The sequence below is a fragment of the Pangasianodon hypophthalmus genome, chromosome 6 (assembly GCF_027358585.1).
Source record: "Pangasianodon hypophthalmus isolate fPanHyp1 chromosome 6, fPanHyp1.pri, whole genome shotgun sequence".
Classification (NCBI taxonomy): Eukaryota; Metazoa; Chordata; class Actinopteri; order Siluriformes; family Pangasiidae; genus Pangasianodon; species Pangasianodon hypophthalmus.
This window is the reverse complement of record NC_069715.1, coordinates 9,611,442-9,634,305: the sequence shown is the minus strand read 5'-3', so window position 1 is coordinate 9,634,305 and position 22,864 is coordinate 9,611,442. Positions and strand designations below refer to the sequence as shown.

General features: G+C 39.4%; 1 protein-coding gene across 4 annotated transcripts in view; it reads right to left on the bottom strand.

The window, feature by feature from the left end:
- Positions 1 to 4,464: 4,464 nt before the first annotated feature.
- si:ch211-1e14.1 (UPF0606 protein KIAA1549) overlaps positions 4,465 to 22,864 on the bottom strand; it is a 47,929-nt gene continuing 29,529 nt past the window's right edge. Inside the window, exons 10-21 of one of the 4 annotated variants that reach the window (XM_053235056.1) lie at positions 22,295 to 22,472; positions 20,703 to 20,887; positions 16,484 to 16,692; positions 14,837 to 14,973; positions 13,456 to 13,664; positions 12,393 to 12,622; positions 12,167 to 12,311; positions 11,752 to 12,078; positions 10,184 to 10,236; positions 9,369 to 9,511; positions 8,074 to 8,198; positions 4,465 to 7,924 (exon numbers count right to left, since the gene is read on the bottom strand). In XM_053235056.1, the coding sequence (XP_053091031.1) occupies positions 7,685 to 7,924; positions 8,074 to 8,198; positions 9,369 to 9,511; positions 10,184 to 10,236; positions 11,752 to 12,078; positions 12,167 to 12,311; positions 12,393 to 12,622; positions 13,456 to 13,664; positions 14,837 to 14,973; positions 16,484 to 16,692; positions 20,703 to 20,887; positions 22,295 to 22,472 (2,181 nt within the window). In that variant the 3' untranslated portion in view covers positions 4,465 to 7,684. The remainder of the gene's footprint in view (positions 7,925 to 8,073; positions 8,199 to 9,368; positions 9,512 to 10,183; positions 10,237 to 11,751; positions 12,079 to 12,166; positions 12,312 to 12,392; positions 12,623 to 13,455; positions 13,665 to 14,836; positions 14,974 to 16,483; positions 16,693 to 20,702; positions 20,888 to 22,294; positions 22,473 to 22,864) is intronic. The other 3 variants (XM_026927449.3, XM_053235057.1, XM_053235058.1) reach the window with 3 other exon arrangements.

Sequence of the window (22,864 nt, the reverse complement as noted above, 5' to 3'; positions counted from 1 at the left end):
GAGGATGTGTGTGTGTGTGTGTGTCTGTCTGTGTGTGTGGACAGTTATGCATATCTTCTGTACCTGATAAAGGTCCATCCTCTGTCTCTATATAATCTGTGCAGTCTGACTGCACTTCCTGGAGAGGACACTCCTGTTCCTGGCACAGAGTAAGGAAATAACACAATCTATCAATCTGTCAGATGTTAGACACACACACACACACACACTCACACACCTCACCTCAGTGGTTTAAAAGGGCAGACAATTAGTACAGCCAAAGATTGTACTAAATATTTCAAAGATCTCTGAGAACTTAGATATCAGAGGACCTAACAGTAAAGTGATCCATTTGAACAATTGTGGCCTAATGCTAGAACTGACATCCATTTCACTGCTGTAAAAATCATTGAGCCAAGTAATCCCTCCTTTGAGACAGAGCTGTTGGGGCTAAGTGGAGCAAGGGATAACACTTTCCCTCTTCGAAAAGCCAACTGTAGTCTTTTACCAGAATCAGAAATAACATGATAATAATAACATGCCTCTACATGTGGAAGGGCATGGTCTAAAGGGGCCGGTTTGTGTGGAAAGAGAAACGGAGATGGAAGGGATTCCCTTCCAAACCTAGGTTTTCCGTTCAAAAATGGATCACTAATAAAAAGGATGGAATCACCTACCCATTCTGTAAAACGTAAGTGGAAAACATTTTAGCATGCTAAAATCTTTCTCTATATTTAGTGACCCAAATGATAGTCTTTTACTTCAAGCAGTGTTAAAAGAAGAGTAATATTAGTCTCTTGCAGGCCTCTTTCTTCCAAGCAGTCTCACATTCTAGTGGGGATTATAGCCTTTTACACCAGCATATACTCTTAGACATGAATTACTATTACAGTGTGGCCTTCATCCAAGTTCAGTAAAAATATATCCATCACACTGGACCACAAATGTCTTGTTGTATTATAATCTTTCCTGACCACCTACACTAAAGTTGTTCAGTTGAGGCTGTAGTCAGGGCTTGATCTGATGGAAATACAAGAGCATGGAATGACTCCATGTAAACAGATGTAAAAAAAAAATGGTAACCGGTTTTTAAATCCCCTTTTCATAAGATAATTATCATTCACATTTTAATTTCATTGGATATCAGGGGTTCATTCCCAACCTACAAATTACAACTATGACAAAGCAGTATACATCAGTATACTTCACTCTTAAAAATGGTTCATTAAGGGTTATTTAGGAGGTGAATGGTTTTCCAAAGTGTTTCTAATTGGGAACTTTTAAGAAAGGGGACCCTCTGTCATAGTTTTCTGAATAGAGACTTTAAGGGTTCTTTGTTAGAAGGACATACCAAAGATACTAGATTTTTCTGCACTTTACTGTACTGTACTCATCAGGTGAGCAGAGATTTGAACTGGTATTGCAAAGTATTCCTTGCAACATAGATTCAACTTTCAGAAATTACGAACCAAAAACTGTGGGCCGTATTCAGAGCTGTCCAAAAGTTATGTCAATATTTACATGGGGAGATTTGCACAGATTTAGCTTTTGGTTACATACGTAGGTAACAAAGTCAATTTTCTGGATGTGCATCGGAGACTGGGCTTTTTTTTATAGTATCTAGACCACCACTTTTAAACATGAAAAAAAAATCAGGGATAGAAAATGTGGACTGAAGAAGTAAATAGTAGTCTAATAGTAGTCTAGTATGCTGCCAGTTTGCTATGAGTGTGTCACAACGGCTTGTTGATCGTCTCTCATACGTCATCGGAGCGTGTGCATTCACCCACAAACACACACCTGAAATAACAGTCGCTTGCCCAGTCTATTCTCTGCTATCTGTGTCGCCCTAAAACTTTTACTTTTCATAACTTTTTGAAGTATTAAAATCATTCAGTTATCACTAGCCCTTGCGATATGCATATGGCAATATGTACATTTGTGATATTTTGATCATTCTGATATATCGTGCAGCCCTAGTTGCCAATATACTGGTGCATGAATAGTCCTAATTTTTAATTATCACATTAATCACTGCAAATTTAATTTAGGAATATGGCTTCCACCTTCATTATTCATCAACTTATAAAATAGCACTTGATCCAGTGCATCCTACTATTTTGTATTTTATTTTTATGTTATACTCCAACAGTCACTTTTGCACACAAAAGAATGAAGGCATAAGATGCTAAATTGGTTTCAGGGTAAAACTGGTGGATTCACTGCCACTGATCCAAACCATCCCCTTCAATTTATTATGTGTGTCTGTGAAGCTGGGAAAGATGTGCTAGAAAGTGAGTCCCCAGAAATCATGAGTTAGTCAACTATAGCCTGGACTAAACAACTTTAGTGTTTGGTTTCAATAATGATTAAAATAAAATGTCACAAAAAATAGTACAGTGCTTTAATACTTTTGGTTTCAGTGAGTAGGCATACTGCACTATTATTTACTCTAGTATGCCAAATATCATCACTCTTACCTGTGGTGCTCTGATGATGGATGGTCGTGGTATATGCGGGTACTTTATATTTTGAACTGGACTCTCCTTTTGAGGTGTTTCTTCCTCTGAGAACCCCTCTGAACTGAGGGAGGAGTGCAGGACGTCCCCCTGAACCGGCGCTGGCTCTTTGGACCCAGTTCCATTGATTTTGGTGTGTTGTGAGATGCAGCTGAGTGCAGGCTGGTGTTGGGGTTCTGTGAGATTGGTTGCTTGAGGCTGGGTGAGAACAACAGGGCTGGTGCTGGCATTTGGTGGAGTTCTGCTGGGTTCAGAGCCCAGATGGGGAGCAGGCTCAGGTGAAACATCTGCAGGAGCTCCAAAACAGTACTGGAGTGAGGAGCATGGGAGCCCGTGCATCACAGCACCGGATTACAGCTTGTCTATAATGTAAAAACAGCAAACACGAAATCCATATGTTTTCACTAAAAAGTGTGATGAGGGCTGGAGAAGAGATCAATTCCAGAAACTTGTCAGAGCTTGATAATGAATCCAGGTCATTCTTTAAGATCCACAGGTGTAAATTCAGTAGGGTCTGTACTGGTTCTCTCTTAAGGAACCTGTTTGTTCAATGGAAGATCCTGATAAAATTTTGTTGTTGCTGTTTCACTAAATTTCACAAATGCTTCACAGCTTCAGGCTGATTCTTGATGCTGATAAGAAGAATTCCAAAGGCCTGAGGTCCATTGGGTCTTATAATCTTCTTGCCTCATTGGTTTTCTTGAGGAGCATGTCCATATCCAACTCCAATATGACTTCTGGTTGGGTTCCAGACTTTGGCACCTCTTCGTGACTGGCGACAGACCTCATTCACATCCCTTTAAAGGTTTAAAGTATGAAACAAATGGTTTACACAATGGACCAAACGTTCTTAGTACTCTCCATCTCTACCATCTTCCTTTCCCCACTGCTGTCTAAGAGCTGGTTTGGGAGCAGCTAGAGAGTGATATGAGCGTGGGGGCATCTAGTTACGTGAACAGGTAGTCCCCCTGCCAAGACTGGGCTGCATTGTCCCTCGGTTAGTGCAGCTCAGTGACTGTGGGGCTGGTAAGGTGTCAGGTTTCTGGGCCACAGTAAGTGATAGCCCCCTGTGTAAACTCTAACCATGCCAGGCAGGAACATAGTGGCAAGGCCTTATCAGAGTCATTGTGTGGCAAACTATAAAGACAAAAGCAGTAAGATGAAAAATAAAACAGGGTCAAGTGATCTTGAGTTACTGAGTGTGAAATATTCATGTGTGTAGATAGTGAGAGTGTTAATAGTGTCTAATTTGTTGCAGCTCCTGCTAACTTTATATGGTAAGAGATAATAGGCGAGGTTAATAGGTTGAGAAGGGAACTTTATAGAGGGTGGAGGTAAATCAACAATTTCAGTGGTTGCAGGTTTGAAATATGCATGTATAAACTGAAAGTTCACAGATCAGGAAACATTTTTCTAGAGGGTTTGACTGATGTAAATGTAAGTATTTATTCATCACTACACAATGTACAAATTAGACAGTAGAGAGCTAATGAAACATTGATGAACTCTTTTGTCTTATGATGTAAACAGGACTTCGGTTTCCACTCTAGCAAGAGTGCATGGACTCACCATATGTGCACAGCAGAAACATGAGCTGAGTGCTGTGAATGTACTCTACTGGATCATGGATGTGAATAGCACTCTCACGTGGAACATGCATTGTGGAGCAAAATTAAATAGCTTATTTTCTAGCACACTCTGTGTTTCCTTTAACTAATTTCATTACTAATATGTTGCTCACCAGAAAAAAACTGTCATAACAGCAGGACTCATGGTCCAGGCTACTCATGGATTAAAATAGCTAAGCTACAGCCGAACTACACTAGCTACATTACACACTAATAAGAAAAGTTGCTAACTACACTGGAGCACACTTTTTGTGCAGCAACACATAAAAAATACGGTATGCCATAACAGAAAGTTTGTTTTTCTATTTGTAAACTCCTCTTAGTAAGATATTATGTAGTGAACAATATGTAACAGAAAAACAGCAATCATATAAAAAAAATAAACAGATCCAGAAAGGGCTCAATGTACTACTTAGGGTTCTGTTTATGGAATCTATCTAGCTAGTTAATATTAAAGGGAATATAACAGTGAATTAAATAGGTACGTTTACGAGTTTTCTTCTTATTTCATATTGGCTAATCTTAGCTATTAGTTTAGCTTAACTACACTTTTAGTAGCTGATCTGTCATGCTCGGTCATACACAGTTATCTAGTTTGATAAGTCACTGCTTCATCGCGTTAATTCAACACGTCATATGCAAGAAATTACATACGATAGTTTGTACATTAAAAATAATGTCGAACTGGTTATGTAGAAAGGGAAAAGGCTGCATAGCATTTTGTCGCACAGAGCGCTACATGGTGAAAAGTAACTACTGGAAAAGTAACTACATTATTACGTATGACATGCTACTCAAATGTTAAGCTAGTTGTAAGCGAGCTAATCCCAAACACTGCATACAAGAGGATCTTGAACACAATTCAGTCAAGCAACTCCAATAAACCACTCAGTCAACACATTCAATGAAACATTTTATTTAAATAAGGAAACTTAATTACAGATAAAGAGAGTTCCATTGAAACAAACAATTCAACAAAAATACAAGGCAAAACAACAAAACAATTCAGAAACATAACCCTTTTTTTTTTTTTTTTTCCATAAACTGACCAGTCAAAACAGTACTTCAGTTTCGCCACTTTAACACAGGATTTGTACAAGTTTTGAAACAAGCATAATACATATCCGAGCACAAAACAGATCAAAATAAGAGGTGATGGTTAGTACCACAGACTGAGCTCGTCCCAGACTCAACACTGCTGAATACAGTACTCTAATACACGTACCTCAAATACAACAGAAGGTGAAATGTACAGTCAGTTTATCAATGACAGCTTGATGGAAGAAAAAATCTGAATAATAAATATACTGTAATGGAATAAACTGCTAGTTTCGCAAAACCTCACTTGAAGGTTGTTTCAAGCACTGCATCAGTCAAAAAAATCAATAACACTAATCAGAACTTCAGTGTGGCAATACTTTGGTCCTCAAAGCAAATGACTTTTTCATTTTATTCTATTTGGAATCAATATCATTTGACTACGACTTACAGGACGTGTCTTATTTTATGAAACACTATTCAGTTACAATGCACAAGTAAAAACTGTGAACATGATTCAGCATCTTTTAGCACTGAGTAGTTGGTTCAGTAAAAAAAAAAAAAAAATCACGTAAACAGCAGAGAAAAAATTTGAAACAGGAATAATTTTTAATATTAAAGTGTGTACTGTTGTGAATTAAGGTCTCAAGTAACAAACCAAATCAAAAGTCAAAATAAAGAAGCACTTCAATCACACAGTATAAAAAAAAAATAACTACAGTACTGTATTCTGGATGTTTTTTTTTCCTATTAGAGGTGCTGCAACTCCCCAGGATGACTCCGCCCTCATCCACAGGCCACAAGGGCTCACTGAATGGATTGATGAGGATGAAAATGATGTAAACCATATCCTATAGCCATCACAGTCTCCAGACCTCAACCCAATTCAACACCTATGGGAGTTAGGTCCTTGGCAGAGCTTGCCACCATCACCAAAACAGCAACTGAGGCGAAAATCTTTTGAATGATCGGTGTTCATCTCCCCAGTACAGCTCCAGAGACTTGTACAATCAATGAGAAGGTGCACTGACGCTGTTACAAAAGCTCATGTGGCCCAATGTTCTGTCTATTTGCTAGTGTGTGTAGAGTTTTATGGCTGATAAGCATTTGCAATAGTTTGCTGCCAACTGGCGATCTTGCTTGCAGACAAGAACACAGTTGTCATTGCAAGCTAAATCAAATCAAATAAAATCACCAAACTGACACGAGAAAGGTAAAAAAATCAATCTGGACACAGTTTGGTGATTTTAGCTTGCCACAACCACTATTCTTCTTTGCAGGCAATACTATACTATCAATATCAGGCCTCATGGTGGTTTCAGATCAGATTTTCAAATCTGATCCACTGATGTATTTATGCTGCTGAATGTCAGTACAGATCATGCAGGTAAACAATGGACACAAATCATGCCTGTAAAGTTTTGCAAACTTGACAGGATATTAGTATAACTACTGTAGTGAAAATGGAAAAATTAGACTTTAACATGCATGGTAGAAACATTATGTGAAATAAAAGTGTCTGGTATAATAATGCTATAATAAAGCTGTACAGCAAAGCAGCGGCAGATCTTATACTCTGCAAAGACTAAGTGTTTAGAGAATAGTGTAAATTGTGGGGTTTGTAGTTTAGTTAATCTAACTCTCACCTATATGCAATATGAACATTCAGAAGTCCATGCATATATTCTGAGATGTGTATGGACAAAGAGCTCTTTTCCTTTACAGCAGAAGGCAATGTGTGGTTTATGGACAGAAATCTTTAAAAAAAAAAAAAAAAGAAACAGTAGCACCACAGCAGGATGGAGAAAAGCAGAAAATTATTAGAAGAAAAAATGATTACTACTGCTACTACGAATCTTGAAAAATAGTGCACAGTAAAGCAATGGCTGCTGGTAAAAAATAACAAAGAGCAAACCTTACGTTTTTTTCAGTGATGGACGTCCATCCGAGCAAATGCTTTGCGAAAGATTGTGAAAGACTGTTTGCATAATGCAAAGGTAGTGAGAAAAAAACAGTACTCCACACACAGACACGACTTCTGACAGCAAAGGTCTTAAGGAATGTGTGGTGGTGAGGTTTTGCCTGTCTTCTCCCCAGTCATCGCAAAGACAGTACAACAGTTAATTGCTACCACAAATTCTGGGTTGCCATGACACCTCAGTTAAGTAAGGTAAACACTTTCAGTGTAAAAACAATTAAACGACTAAAAAAAAAAAAACAAGGTAAGTGTCCAGTACTGAATCAAAGACAGTGTTGTTCATCAATCGCAATACAGTGAGTGTTTGTCCATCTGTGCTAAAAAGGGGCCAGGATGTGAATATTAAAGGGTCTAAGTGATGGGCTTTTCACTCAGATACAATGCTTAGCACTGACATCAGATAAAGCTTTGGCTGCCAGTGAAGTAGTCATGTGAGAAAGTTCCTCTTTTTCTAGCACACTTCTTTGGGCTTCCTACTCAAAAACCACTTCCATAGGAAGTACAGTGCAGTATTGCTGGCGGGTGTCAGGAGGAAGCAGGTCTCAGCTGTGGTAGCCCGCGGGGGCCGCTTGCTTCTGGGAAAGGCGCATGAGCTCCTCGCGGATGGCTTTGATGAGCGAGGCAGAGGAATGGCTGGGGGGAATGGACTCCTCAGGAGGAGCAGACGGAGAGAAACCCAGGCCCATTGTGTCCAGGTGGGCAGGGGGGGCGGATGGCTCTCTCATTCCGCTCCTGGGGCTCTGGAACACAGAGACGAGGGGGTAGTCGAAAGAGTTGAGAACCTGGACAATGGATGCAACGAGACAGCAAGGAAGGGGAAAAAGGAAAAAGTCAGCAGGAGAGCAGCTTTCCGGAGAGAACAAGAAAGCAGAGAGAGAGCAAAAAAGGAGAAAAGGAGAAAGTGAATATAGCATGGAAAGGTCACACTTACAGGATCTCTGTTCACCGGTCTGAAGTCCTCTTCATGATAAGGCCCCCAGTTTAAGGCACCAGGTTGCCTGCCCTCATTCACACGACCTGACAAACCCACCTGTGTCATGTGGTGTAGCTGAGCACCTACACACACACACAAACACGCAAAACTGTACCATCATAACCATATAATTATAAAGACATTTATACCATATTATTTTCTCATCTGACTGGTCAGAAGGTTGATTAATTTGACACAGCTCAGACGGTAGTGCCGGCTGTAATTCATCACAGGGACTTGTGTGGTGGACAAGTAACATAATAAACTAGACTAATAATAAACAAATTTAAAATTGTGTTATTATTTAATAAATAATAAAAGAATTAAAAAATTGCGTTATTGTTTAACAAAGATAATCTTATAACGCTAGCAAAAATTGATTTGTGGAAACGGATTACATTTTTGAAAATATGATAATTTTAGGTTTAGGCTCACAATAATGGAATAAGGGATGATACTGGAATCATATTATGGGAATCATAAAACGGTTCTACTGTTTATCACTTTTTCTGCATATCAAAAAGTGATTCAGAAAGTGATTCTGATGTGATTATGAAAATCACACTACAAAGGTGTTCACACTGTACAACAGCTCACAACACAGGTACGCACACTGCACACCTGCTGAAAGTTAAATGCCAATGATGCAATTAGTCACCTCAATCTGTAATACTCATTAGCAGGCAGCAGCCAAACAATATAGACACGGAGAAGACCGTTGCTTCTGTTCAATTATTCCTGCTCACATACTTGAGCGTTTTCTTTTATTCTATTTTTCCCTGACTTTTTACTTTGGATTCAACCTCAGGGTGGTCATTTGCCGAGTGCAGCTTTCAGCACAGTTACCACACCGCTCTGATAATATCAAAGGCTTTAACTGACTGTGATAACTAGGCTTCTGATAGGTGTGTTGGATTGCGACACTGTTCAGGCTAAATGACTGTGTAAATTCATTGTGACCTCCAACAGTTCGGTGGAATGCATCCAGTTGCCGTTTACCCTTCCAAAATTTCAAGTCACATCAGTGGATTTACAGTTTCTGTTTTCCTAATTTGAAAGCCACAAGTCATAATAAAACAATGATAAAATGTTAAACTGTGATCAGGGACTGGCCATAGAGGCCTTATTTCATTGTCTTTTCATATGGGAAAAACAGATTACTAAGAACAGAAGTAATTCATTACTTGGGATTTAATTACCAAATTTGCTATACACTCTACTTCCAGGCCCTACTTTCTATGTGTAGCATGTACCTGTTGTGCCCCCTACTGGCCGAGGCCTGGCAGAAGAAGGCAGTTCATCAATATAGCCCCCTCTGCTGTTGTAGAGCCCCTCAGACTGCAGCTGCTCTCCACCAACTCCTTCTCCTTGGGGGTAACCACATCCCAAACCCGGCCTGCAACGGTCATTTGTAAGCTTCAGTGAGTGCAGAATGCCTCTGTATGATTCATATATAACACTGCAATCAAGACCACTCTCTTCTGGCATACAGAAATCATTTCAGAAAGTTCTTAGTAATGGGAGTTCAGTGTAGTGTGCAATCAGGTATGTTATGTTTCCACTATTGCACTGCTGTGATGCTTAAGGACTGGAGTTTACCAAATCCTTGGGTAGAAAAATATATGACTATTATTTTCTTAGTGGGATTTTAACACTGATTTCAGATGTGTCATGCAAAATAAAGCACCAAGAGCACAAACATGCTACACTGAATTGATCAAATAAAAATGTCCTACACATTAATTATTAATGAGGAACCACGAAGTGTCCTCTGGCTAACAGGAGACAGAGAGAGTAGCACTAAGAGAGACTTGACGGTGAAATGTGCACAGAAGATCTTCTAAATCATCATGCAGTTAGTAAAAATGGCAAATCAAACCAAAACGCTTTTATCTGCAGCAACTTAATTTCACAAATGAGGCGCTCATAAAATAATAATGTTATATTTTGGGAATAAAAATGTCACAAATGAACCACACAATCAGCAGATCTTCATTTGCATGCCAACTTTCCATTTCAACATAAAACTTATGCAGATACACACACAGTGTTTAATATTTCAGCTCACCTGTGCATTAAGCCTTGCACTGTTGAAGGTGGCAGGCCTAAATCAGAGTATCTCTGAAAATGAAGACACACATACACAATTAGACATTTTAAAACACACTTCTTGTCCAGTTATCGCACAAAGTGACACGTGATTGGTTGCCTCATTGCAAAATAATATATTTAAAGAGAAGGATGTCAACAGGAAGTGGACTTGGCTGCTCTACCGCACATTTCTGCCATTTTCTCTACCCACTGGCTAGACCAACTCAACTACTTGTGGGTATGTGTTCTAGATTAGCGGCAATCTGTTTGGTAACAAAATACTTTCTGTAAATCGTCCCACATGTGCCGAGTAAGCATTTATAATTATTTTGTCTTTACGATATACATAAAGGACTGTGTGAAAGAACCTTTCTGATCACATGACCTCATTCGACTGCAGTTAATCAGCTTTAGTCATTTACACTTGGCTCACACAGAGCTGTTAAAAAAAAAGGATGTAATAAAGATCAAGCATTAACCTAATTCAAATAAAAGCACTGTTAGCACTCCTTTCACTTCAGAGGCCAATTTATTGAGTGCAGTTTCAGACTAAAAAAAAGTTGCCCCCCTTTCCCAGCCAAAGGAATACTAATCACTAATGCTGCATTCGAGGTGAGGTTGCAACTTGTAATTCCCCGTCTCCAACCAGTAAAAGCCACAGAAAACGCCCCCTCAGCATAAAATTACAGTCAACTTGCCAACTTGCCAAGGTCCTTCCCCTTTTATGGAGTGATGTCAAATCAACATGGCAGTGTAAAGTGTAAAGTACTCTTTCTCTACTTTTAAATTTGTTTATAACAGTATCGGCTTTAGATCAATTAATATACAGACACAGCACTCGGTTAAATCTATAACAATGACCATACTAATTGCTGTTTTGAGAAGGAAATCATCATTGTTAAGAGTTATCACTCATATAACTACCGTTAGCTGGCTAGCCTTTTGCTAACACTGTACACTACTGTCCGCTGTTGTTGCTGTCCTGCAATTTCAGTCCAAAATGTTGCACGAATGTTTGAAGTTCACTATGGTAGAACAGTACCAGTAGCCACTCAGGACTGTAACTGGAAAAGTGCAGTTATAGTAGCTTTTTATGAGCTGTATAGAGTAAACAAAAGACACGCTTTCATGGAGTGTTTTTTCCACTACACACGTCGAATATCCCGAGGTAGGAAATGACGTCATTACAACCTGCAAACTACTTCTTACAAGGCACTATGAATGCAGCATCACTACCACATCTGTACTGTTTCCCTGTACTGAGAAATGTATGGAAAATCTGTTTAAGCGAAACTCATTTATAACAGAAGTCTATGGGCAGTTGTTGGGGCATTTAGAAACATTTATTTATCTATATAATTATATGTTAATTATAAATCTATGTAATTAATTTGAAAGATGCTGAAACCCTTGTTCATGCCCCAAGTTTATCTGCTGTAATTAAAGTTATGAAGTTATGAAAAGGATCAGAGTAATCTTGGCAGAAAGAACAGAAAATCTTCTTGTCACTCATGTTAGTTTGTCACTGTTAAAAGTATATCTTACCCCAGAGAAGGGGCTGAGCGCAGGGAGTGAAGGCCCACAGGGTCGTGGTCCACGTGACGGAGGGCTGGAAAGAGCTGTGTTTTCACTCCTGACCCCCAACCCAGGCAGCGTGATGCCCGCACTAGTGGGTTGTGAAGAGGGAGACACCAGGGCAAAAGCATCATCAAGCAGCGAGTGCATTTGCTGCCGGGCCTCCTCTATAGAGGGCTGAGGGGGCAGGTAGGGAGGAGGAGGGGCGGTGTGGCCTGCTGGGGGCGACACTGAGCTCAGAAAAACATCATCAGTCGGCGATGGACTTTGAGCTTCAGGGCCCTGGTCAGGATCCGACTGAAAAGAAAATGTCAAAAAATTGTACCGGGAGAAAAAAACTTAAACGGTTTGTAAGATTGTCAGCATCATTAACCAATGCTCGTACCACATATGCTACATTGTTGACTCCTGGGTATTTCTTGTATGTGCCATCACTGTCATTAGTGATAAGTCTGTCTCTGTCTGCGTCTGTGAGATCTCCATTCATCTGCTGCTTCTTCCTCTGCTTGGGAGAACGCTTTTCTCTGCCACTGACACACACAGTTATACTGAATGAGTCTACATGTACTGAATGAAGTAAACAAGTATAACACACCATTCCTCTTCCTAACCTTTTCTTGGGCTCGGTGTAGAGTGGGGGCACGCGGCTATCCGGGTCCAGGATCTTATCGATCTGCATCTGAGCCTTCTGGTAGATGCGGTCCTGCTCTTTGGCATCCCCCAGGCTGTCCATGAGATCGTCCATGGCGGGGAAGTCATAGTGGCCCTTCCTCTTAGCCCTGAGACGGATCTTATTGCGATGGTGCTCAATCTCAGACTTTTGCCTCAGAGCAACCTGGATCTGTGTAGGGAAGAGAGCCAGAAAATAGAGCTGAGAAAGAAAGTGAGAGCTATAAATGTTTACAATTCTGGCAAAGTTTCCTGTAGTGTAATGTTATAATAATGTTACGCGTTTTACTGGGCAAATGATTTCTTCCATACTGTCTTTGGTAAGTGGTGGAGTTAAACGGGTAGTCTGGCAGAAGAAAGATCTAATTTACAAAATGTTTCCCTCAGGACATAAACATATAGCCCAATCTTCATATATCTGCTCCAAAAAAATTGTTAAGATATATAATTTTGTTTTATTAAAAAGGAAAACTATATTATGTATATATTATCTTATTATTATATATATTTTCAAACTTGTCATTCTGATTTTTATTTATTTGACTGATTTATGGAAATGTCAGTATTGATAGGATCTTTCTTAAAATTGATCCAAGATGGCTGAATCTAGAACGTTACAATGTTCAGCTACACAGTCACATTCTGCTCATTTTTCAGATTACAGCAAGTCAGAATGTGTCATAAACCACAAAGGAAAGTCTGTGTGACTTAACTGTGTGACTTATATTACTTAACTAGGTGTGGTTTGATTGAAGTATTTACAGAAATGTATTTATTAAAACCTTTTGGTAAGATATACATCCATTAAATGTTAGCTCTAGTGCAAAAGTCAAAAAAAAAAAAAAAAAGAGAAGCAAATATTGGACACTAAACACATCTTGAATGATTGGCTACACTCTACGTGCAAGATTGCGTAAACTTGATTTTTCGCTCAAATTTTCCTTTAAGAATGACGGAATAGTCCTGAAATTCTCCACAGCTGGTTAATAAGTGGTGGAAGTGTACCTCCTTGTTCATCTTGGCGTTGTCGGCAGCCTTGGTGTCGGTTGCAGGGCAGGGTAAGGGCAGAGCGGGCATGGGCTGCATGGCAATCAGCTGGATCTTGCTGGAAAAGCGCTTGTTGGCGCCGTCTGCTGAGCGGGACATCCGGTCCACATGCTCAAAAATGGAGGCTGATGATACCTGCTCATCTGCACCATTCAGTGGAGGAGGACCTACAGAGCGCAAAGTATTCTCCTAATGCTGTCATATCAAAAGTGGTGTATAATAAAATAAAGTACATTTACAATGTGTGCACACTGATTTTCCACTTCTCCATCATTTCAGCCATTCAGAAATACTGCTCTCTCACTGAGGTAACGTGACTGCATAAAACCACTGAGTTGGTTATTTTGTCTCATGTCTTTCCACTCCTGCAGGGGGCAGTGTTTGCTGTAATTTTATGCATACTGACTTTCATTCATAGTAAAACATTTGGTAATCTTGTATATAGGTTGAGGGGATGATTCATAAAGATGAATGATCAGTTATGAGACAGAGAGGTCAGTATGCAGTGTTCATGATTTAAATTCACGCTAAATAAAGAATAAGTAAGGTTTCTAGTTCTATAACTACAACTGCATGCCTAAATATGATTCTAGAAAAGATCAATCTTGTGAAATAATTAAAAAGACTACCAGAAGATGAAGTAAAAAAGGAGATCACACAGATCTACTTAAACTCCACTAGCTCTACATAATAGATCAGAGATGCTCTTACCAATCTTATTTCTCCCTGAGAGCCGCAACAAACGAAAGAGTGTGGAAAAAGTGAGATACAAAGAGAGCCTTGTTATGTCTCTAATTTGTGAATATTAAGAAGAAGGAATGTATAAACAGCCGGCTTTCACTACATGAGTCATTCCTAACAGAGATTTGGAGGTGTGAAAGAGTGAGTATAAGTGTGAGACTGAGAGAACACTAAAGAGATCTAAGAGTAACACGTGTTAAGGCTGATTCGGTCAGATTTCAGGCATTAGGAGAAGCAGGAGAGCTTGATCAGCTCATTCCTCTGCACTGAGCCTGGATTAACTAGCACTGGCTGACTGGAAAAGGGGGGGGAAGGGGGACGTGTGACATGAGATGGTTCAAGCAAGAACTCATGAGAGATTAACATCTTCCCCATTTAAGCATTCTTTAAACAACCCAGACCAAAGAAAAGAAAAGAACACAGAGAAAAGAAAGACCCATTTCCCACAATATCACTTCAATCGCATGCCTGACTATATTTGCTCTCTCTTCACCCTTTGTGTCTTCACACAGCGACATCATCTCATTTTGCCACATATACATAATCATGACTCCGTTACAGAGCTATACCAGCACGAGAAGTGGAACAGTTATCTTGCCATTTAATCCATTAGGGGCCATCTTACGAGGTTGCTTGGGATCAGTGGCCAGTCCGGCTTGTCTCGGGTTTGCCTTCGGAGACTCCCTCTCACTGAATGGCTCGCTTCCCAACGAATCACCATCGGAAGGAGAGATCCTTACAAAGCATAACACACAGCAAGGAATTAATTTACAGTCAGAACATGTACAGAGCATGGACACAGCCTTCAATAGAGATTCATAAAGGTTTCATAATGTGAACTGAGAATAATCTTAATTTATATGCTCAAACATTAAAGTGGCTGCTTGGCCTGTCATGATTACTGAATTCTGGCTGATGATTAACTGCCAAATGTATTATATATGCATAACAATTTGGACATAATACATACACCTTATGAAGAAAAGCACTACCACTGGTCATTATAGTTAAAATTTAAATTTTACTTTTCCATTGTAAAATAATAATAATAATAATAATAATAATAATAATAATAATTATTATTATTATTATTATTATTATTATTATTATTATTATTATTTATTAATAAATAATTAATAAATATTTTACTGGAACATACAAATAGGTTACTGGACAATATGTCTTACTAAGCAGTGTTAAAACTACACTAATATTATTGTGTTTGCTCAGATAAGTGATTTGACTGCAGAGATTTGACTGTCCAGAAAATAATTGAGAATTAATGTTTACTGACTATATATATTTATACTGAAACATGATTGTTAATTTTAACAATTAAATAAAATGTGATTAAGCAATTATGTAGTAATTGTGACAGACCAAGTGGCTGCATTTACTCTAACAAAATTACTGACAAATGGTTCCTAATTTAATAATTTAGTGAGAAATGATTCCTAATTGTCATTATTAAAAGCAAACTCTGTGGAGCAATTCATCATTAAAACATTCCTCTTCTTGCGTAATAAAACAGCACTACATTAATTACTGCTTTGATAAGATAGCTTGCATCTTCTCGCTACCAAAATTTGACACACAGCACAATGCAGACCAAATGTTTTAAAAGGAGATTCATGGAGATATTGATATTGTTTCTGATCCAGTTTAAGAGTGCTCCCTCAGTTAAGGTATTACTGATTGCCTATTAATTAAAAAGCTAATCAATTACGCCTATCTGGTCAACTCAGAAGCTTAGGATGAATTATTTAATTACAAATTGCAACATCACAGAAAAATACATCAAATAAAATATAGAAAAATATCATTGTTATGTATTAATTTGGCCAAATTGTCCCAGTCTGAGAATTTTGATTTCATTCTACTTCTAGTCCTTCATAATGTAAGTCGTAGCATATGATGCGAATCATGTTTGTCAGTTATCTATGATTTGCAGTGTCAGATGATCTCTGCGGTAAGTGAACCAGCCTAGTCCCTTGCCTCATGCCATTACTCTGATGCATGAGCTATTGATCTGTGGGCAAGACAGAAAACGCTTTTAAAAAGACCTTTATTGATTCACGGAAACCTCATTATTGATGGGAGCTCTTTCTTAACATGTGTTATTTTAATATGAGTCCCTTACAAAGAAGTTCATTTAAAGGGATGTATATGATTGTCCCATAGACCACTCTGTCTAATTACAGCTTGTCTGATTCCACTATCTGGCCACTTAAATGGAGTTGCTTACTGTCCCCTCCTGTGCTGGCTGTTACGGGAGGCCTTGGTGGAGGACCCTTTGGATTTGGGTGTGGAGGCTTCGGTGTTCTCATTGCCACTCGGCTCTTTAGCTGGTGCTGGTGCTGGTAAAGGTTCCTGGATCACCCTGAGGTCATCCTTACTGTGCTGGCCCAGGTGCAGCTTGGCAAAGTCGAAGCCCTTCACACTGGGAGTCTGCAGCTGGAGAGAGGGAGGGAGGAATTAATGTGCATGGATGGAAATAACAGATAAGTTCAGAGACGTAAAGGTGGAGCGAGAGAGACTATGGGGCCTGAGAGGGTTGGGAGAAAAAGAAAAGCTTGAAACAAAAATCTAGTCAGGCTCTGATCTACGCGTTGTTACAAGGTGTGTATGTATGACAAAGAACCCTGATTACAGAATTACATATTCATAGACAGAAACTATGAATGTCAAATGAGGTGAGCTTGAAAAACAGAGCAGAATGGTGGTGTAGGACTGAGTATTGGCTAGAGGCAGAGCAGACAGACAGGCGGTAAAGAATAGAGTGAGTTGGTCTGCCTGCTAGCCTATCTGTGGTTGGATAAAGGACCAGATGAGCACAACAAGCATGGCTCTTAACAATGCAGCTTAGTGTCAACAGCACGTTATCTCTAGAGACAGGCAGAGAATGCAAAACCCATCCATAATAAGTGGGGAAGATTAATGATTACAGAAGAAAAGCTGAAATTCTTTTGTTTAAATATAATATATATATTAGCTAGTATATTAGCTGGTGCTGGTTTCAGACAATGAAAGTCACTGACTGGCTATCTTAATAAAAATGTGCTAACCTGTAAATCATTGGGAAATATGTACAGTTCACTATTTTGAGTGTAAATAAGGCTGTTTATAAATAGGACCAAACCTGAATACAATTAAAAATGTCTCTTTCCCATGTATAGTATCTGAAAACGGGGACTGAATCTAGGACAGTGTTACCATGCAGAATGCTCTAATGAATAGGGATTAACAAAGAAGCATTCATACACATCTGGTGTTCTGAGCAATTTTCCAATTTCTCCTTATCAAATTTATTACAAGGGGCTTGCCAGCTACAGGGCACGCAGCTAGCACTGACTGCAGCAGCTTAGTGAGTTACAGCTCTTGTACCTCTGCTTTTTCCACTCCCTCTTTCAACTTTTTCTTGATCACTTTTTGGGGCTCGTCTTCCTTTACCTCTTCCTCCTCCTCCTCTTCCTCTTCTACACTCTCTTGTTTCTTACTGCTTGTGGCAGTAGAGATAGGTTTCTGATTTGGCATTTGGGGAAAAAAAAAACATGACATAGGTTGAGATATTTTTTCTAACGTTACATGGTGTCGCAGCTGACCACTACAACAGTGAAGAACTAGAGACTCAGGATGACTACAAGGCTCCTACAGGAAGACAAAAAACACACCGTTATCTACGAGGGAGAAAATTTCACAAAACACCTCAGCTACCATCTACCTCCTCCTCCTCCTCTTCCTCCTCCTCTTCATTTTCCTCGTCCTCCTCTTCTTCTTCCTCTTCTTCTTCTTCTTCTTCCTCCTCATCCTCTTCCTCACTACTCTCTACTACTAATAGCTTTTTACTCTTGACTGGGGTCATTAACCTCTGGAGTGAGGGTATGGATTTCTGTATTGATGTGCTGGACTGGATGGGGATTGGAAGTGAAAATAAGGTGAGGAAGAGATCAAAGAAACGGAGGTCAATGGCAGAGCCATAAGAAGGGTATGAAAATAAAAAGTAGTGGCAATGGACCCTGTTAACACCCATATGAACACAAAATGATGTCAACCTTGCAGCATTCAATTGGATTCTTTGTAATGAATAAGAGGTGACGTAGCTTTTTGACTTGGATTACAGCAAGGTCAACAAGAGGTCTATCAGCTGTGTGACTGTTCATGTCCATGTATGTATGTGTGCCTGATTTCAGTGCAGTGGCAAGTGACAAAGTGACAGAGCTACAAGAGACATCTGAAATTAGATTTTCTCGATTGTATGCAAATTAGGTATGACATGATAAAGCAACAGATGCAAGCCATTTGCCTCAAATGTTTACTTAGACATATCCTAGTTCCCACTTAATTTTTATGCACAAAAATGGAAGAAAAACATATAACCATCTTCATCTTATCCTGTCATGTACAACCTCTCATTAAATGTGTATAGAAACATTATGAAGAAACATAAAGCTTGGAAGTAGCAGAGATCGTTGCTGTGTCTGGTGAGTGTATGCAGCTAGTACAGTAAGTTTGCTTTGCTAATCCAGTATGACACGAGTATAAAATGCCACGTGGCTGCATAACACACTTGGAGGAAAGAGCTACCTGCCGTCTTCCACATACATGAGCTAACAGATGCCCATGATTGGCTAGTGTTACTGTGATCGACAGAGTAGAGAGAGTTCATCATCCTTCTCAGAGATCACAGCCAACTTTGCTCCCTTGGCTCCCGGTCAGGGCTGGCTTTGGGATTCAGACTCCTGACAGGGTGAACACATTTTTCTGTTGCACCACTCAGAAGCCTAGCTATTACCATTTCTCATCGTGACTAACAAAAAAAGCTGAACAGTGCACATCCACAAGCGACAACAGTAGCAGTCACTATACACCCACAAAGGTCAAACTACAAGCGACACAAGCGCTCATTAATGTAAACATAGGGTTAGGAAATAACAGATCTGTGTGTGAAATGGGATTAAGTAATGGCACTCTGAATGGTGCAGAACATCACGGTAACACAGGATAAGAACACTGCCGCTGTGCAATATATGTTACAGGGTTTATGTGGCAAGAGTGAGAGGAAGAGTGACACATGCCATATGCATGTTTTTGCCATATACTACCATTTTAATTAACTCACAAGCCAGAATGGATAAAACTTGTCTACCTGTTTGGGGACATGAAACAGAAATGTATTGGTCAATGTGATGTTATGCATACTGACAAGTTTTGAACTGTTCATTATGCCTTTATCTAGAGGTAATTACCACATTGTTTTAAATATAGCCCTGGCTCAAATGTTGTCACCAGTCTGGACTTTGGAAGAACAAAGGACTTTTGAGGAGCTGCAACACCAGAGAACCAGCTCAAGCAAGTATTTTAACTCAGATATGACCTCAGACTCCAGAGAAAGATAGGAATTGAGAATCAATATCACATTAAACTGCATTATGGGATTGTTCCACCCATTTGGTATGGGTAGGTTTCTTTGTTTACATCCTATAACATACTGTGAGAACATCAAGAGATTGCTGTTTTATTGTGGTTTTTAGGACTTTTCATGCTTAAACGTGAATCAAAGCAGAAGCGGTTGTATCACAACAAACTCTGGGGGGATGCCAAGCAACAGCATATGTATAAAATTAGTCTTATTGACTGAGTGGATCCATACAAACTCCCAAATTGAGTGGAGTAATGCTCTGACTATGCTTGATCGTTTTACATTTCCAGAATTACTTCATAACTGGCATTTGGCTTGAGTGCCTATTCTACTGAGTAATTTAAAAATCTAAAGGAAGCCATAATGTCATAACAGTCATTTGAACCAATGTATGTAGGTAATGTTAAAAGTTGCAGGGTCCAGTGGGGTCCAGGGTCCAATGTATGTAGCTAAAATAAAAAAAGTTGCAGGGTCCTCCAGCAATTTTATCAATATTTCCCCTACCGTGTTATACGTATACATTTAAGTATTAAATAAGGATATATTACCTTGAAATTATACACATTACTTCCTCATTTCCTAGTTTTGCCTTCACACAGGATTTTTTTTTAAATCAAGGCTGTAATGGGTGCTGTTGTGTAAGTTTATAATACAGCAATATTGTGAAACTCAACGACTATCCAGGCTAGCTATCAGACTAAATGACTGTCTAACTCTGCCAAAATTGTGGACTAACCATAACACACTGTGTCAAGACATCACATTCCTCAGTCCTATACACAAAAATGAACTTGGAGATTGGAGTGGCACTGAGTAGGCCAAATCAGTCCCACTGAGATGAGATAAGTAGCAAGCAGACAGAGCAGAGACACTCAGGAGCCCACTAGCTGATTAATCGCTATCTGTTCTCTCAGCAACACAACTGGGCAGACGTGACAGACAACAATGCTAACAATGCAACAAATGCTTTTCCGTCTGTGTGATTTTTCTGTTGCTCCAAACAACATCTGAGTGAACATTGTCAGAGCGGACTTTTCTCTCTTACCTTCTGCCTCTGTTGGACAGTGCTCATGGTGTCTGGTTGAAACTCCAGTTTGTCCGTGCGGCACAGTTTCCAGTACAGTATGCTTATGATGATCATCACCACCAGCACAGGCACCACCACTCCTACTATAATCCACGTGTTAGTATTCTCTGTCTCAGATGGCAATGATGCCTGCTTCTCCACAGCTGAAAACACAACACACAAATGTGCAAGCATGATTACATTCCTATAAATTTACATTATTACTTATGGTACATACTGTATGTACCTCCTAGTATCTTGGTCACTTGAGACCATGTGAGTCAAAGACAACACTGCACTGATCCATGCAATCAGAGATAAACCACATGCATACAAAAAAACAAACAACCAAAGAAAACAAACAAAAAAAGGAAAAGGAAAAAGAGAAAAAGAAAGAAAAAATAAAACAGTGCATGCAAGCAGTAATTAAGGGGCCAAGCACTTTCTGGCCCCACCCCTTAGTGACAGAGGAAGATCAGAATCCACCATCGCTTGTTCCCAAGGATATATAGCCTACTAAATTTAAAGGTAAAACATCAAGCTGTTGATGAAATATTGGCTCACTTCCTGTTTTCAGTAGCTCTCTCAGGTTGCAAATGAACTGGAAGCTTGTTTGTTAACATCAAGTCATGTTGCTAAACATACATGGCAAGCTTCGTGTCAATATGTTATAGCGTCACGTCCTGTATGGTGTCTTCTCCATTAATTTGTTTATACGTTATGGACGAACCGTTATGGACAAACCATCACGTATCAAAAAATCTGAGAAACAAGTTTATTTGATTTGCTCTCATAATTTTGTCATCCAAATTTTGTGATGACTGGACAAAAAAATGCAGAGGAGGAGTGAAAAAAACCCCTGTTTTTGTATAACTCAAAATGGCAGACATGCGTTTGACAAATCACAATTTTTTTACGTCAGCAACACTCAGCACCTTCCAGGAAATCAACAGAAAGAAGAATAATGATCTGATGTTTAGCAATTCTAAAGTTATAAGCAGTTTTACTAATTTGTCACCTTTGGGTGCTCATTAGGAATCTAAATATAAATCTACATCTGGATTTCTGTAAGGCCGCTTTGCGATGATGTCCACTGTTAAAAGCGATACACAAATAAAATTGAATTTCCTTGTTAAACCTTGTGAACTTGTCCTTTAGCAGCATGGCGAGTTAGATGATGCTGATAGACAAAGGGGACAGCCTCAGGCCTCCTGATACTCTGCTGTTACACAATAGGAAATGGCTTCATTATGCCTAATGATGGTAGATTTTTGTGCTGTAGGTCAAACAGCTATAAATCTGCCAGCACAAACGCTGCCAGATAAAGAGGCCAAGGTCTGAGGAGGACATGTTCATTAAACCCTTCTCTTTGATGTTCACGGTGTGGAAAACGTAATTATTTGGTTTTCAGATACCATGGCCAACTGGCAATAAGTAATGCAAGGTCAGTAAATTAGTTATGATCATTTGATTAAAAACAGCGTTAAAAAAAGGCTCCATAAAAGACTGCCTGCAGGGAACACAGAGCATGGCAAAGTAGTGTGCGGTGTTGTTTTGAGGATGATACTCACGCTGCGCCAGAATTCCCTGGATGCGGTATCCCAGCAAGATGGCCGCATGCTGCACCTCCAGCCTGTTGAGCAAGTTTGCGGTGGTGACAGCAGGCAGCCTTTCACCGTTAGCACCTTCCACAAAGTAGATCATCTCCAGAGGGTTATCCAGTTCTGCTAGACGAGTGATCTGCACAATCTGAGTCACAGATATATTTATATGTAAGTTCAGATTTAAATGTCTCTGCACACGTCATTCATTCAGAAGTAACACACAGTAAACCTTATATGAATAATGGCGGATATGTGAATAGCAGAAATATAAATTTAAATGTAAAACATATAAAGTGCAGACCCTACATACTCAATTTGCAGAATTTCAATATTCTATATTTCTTCTAGACATTTCTGTGGATTCATCAGTCCGTGTTATAATGACCTAAGAATAGTGTTATAATGACCGAAGAACAAATGCAAATACATCACTGCGCCAGATATCTGTAATGTCCTAAGCTTTCAATTTACGAAGTCTTGCCTCACCTGTGTTCAGCATGTCAGGTGCTTTTTCTGTTTCCAAAATGCTCTTCTATT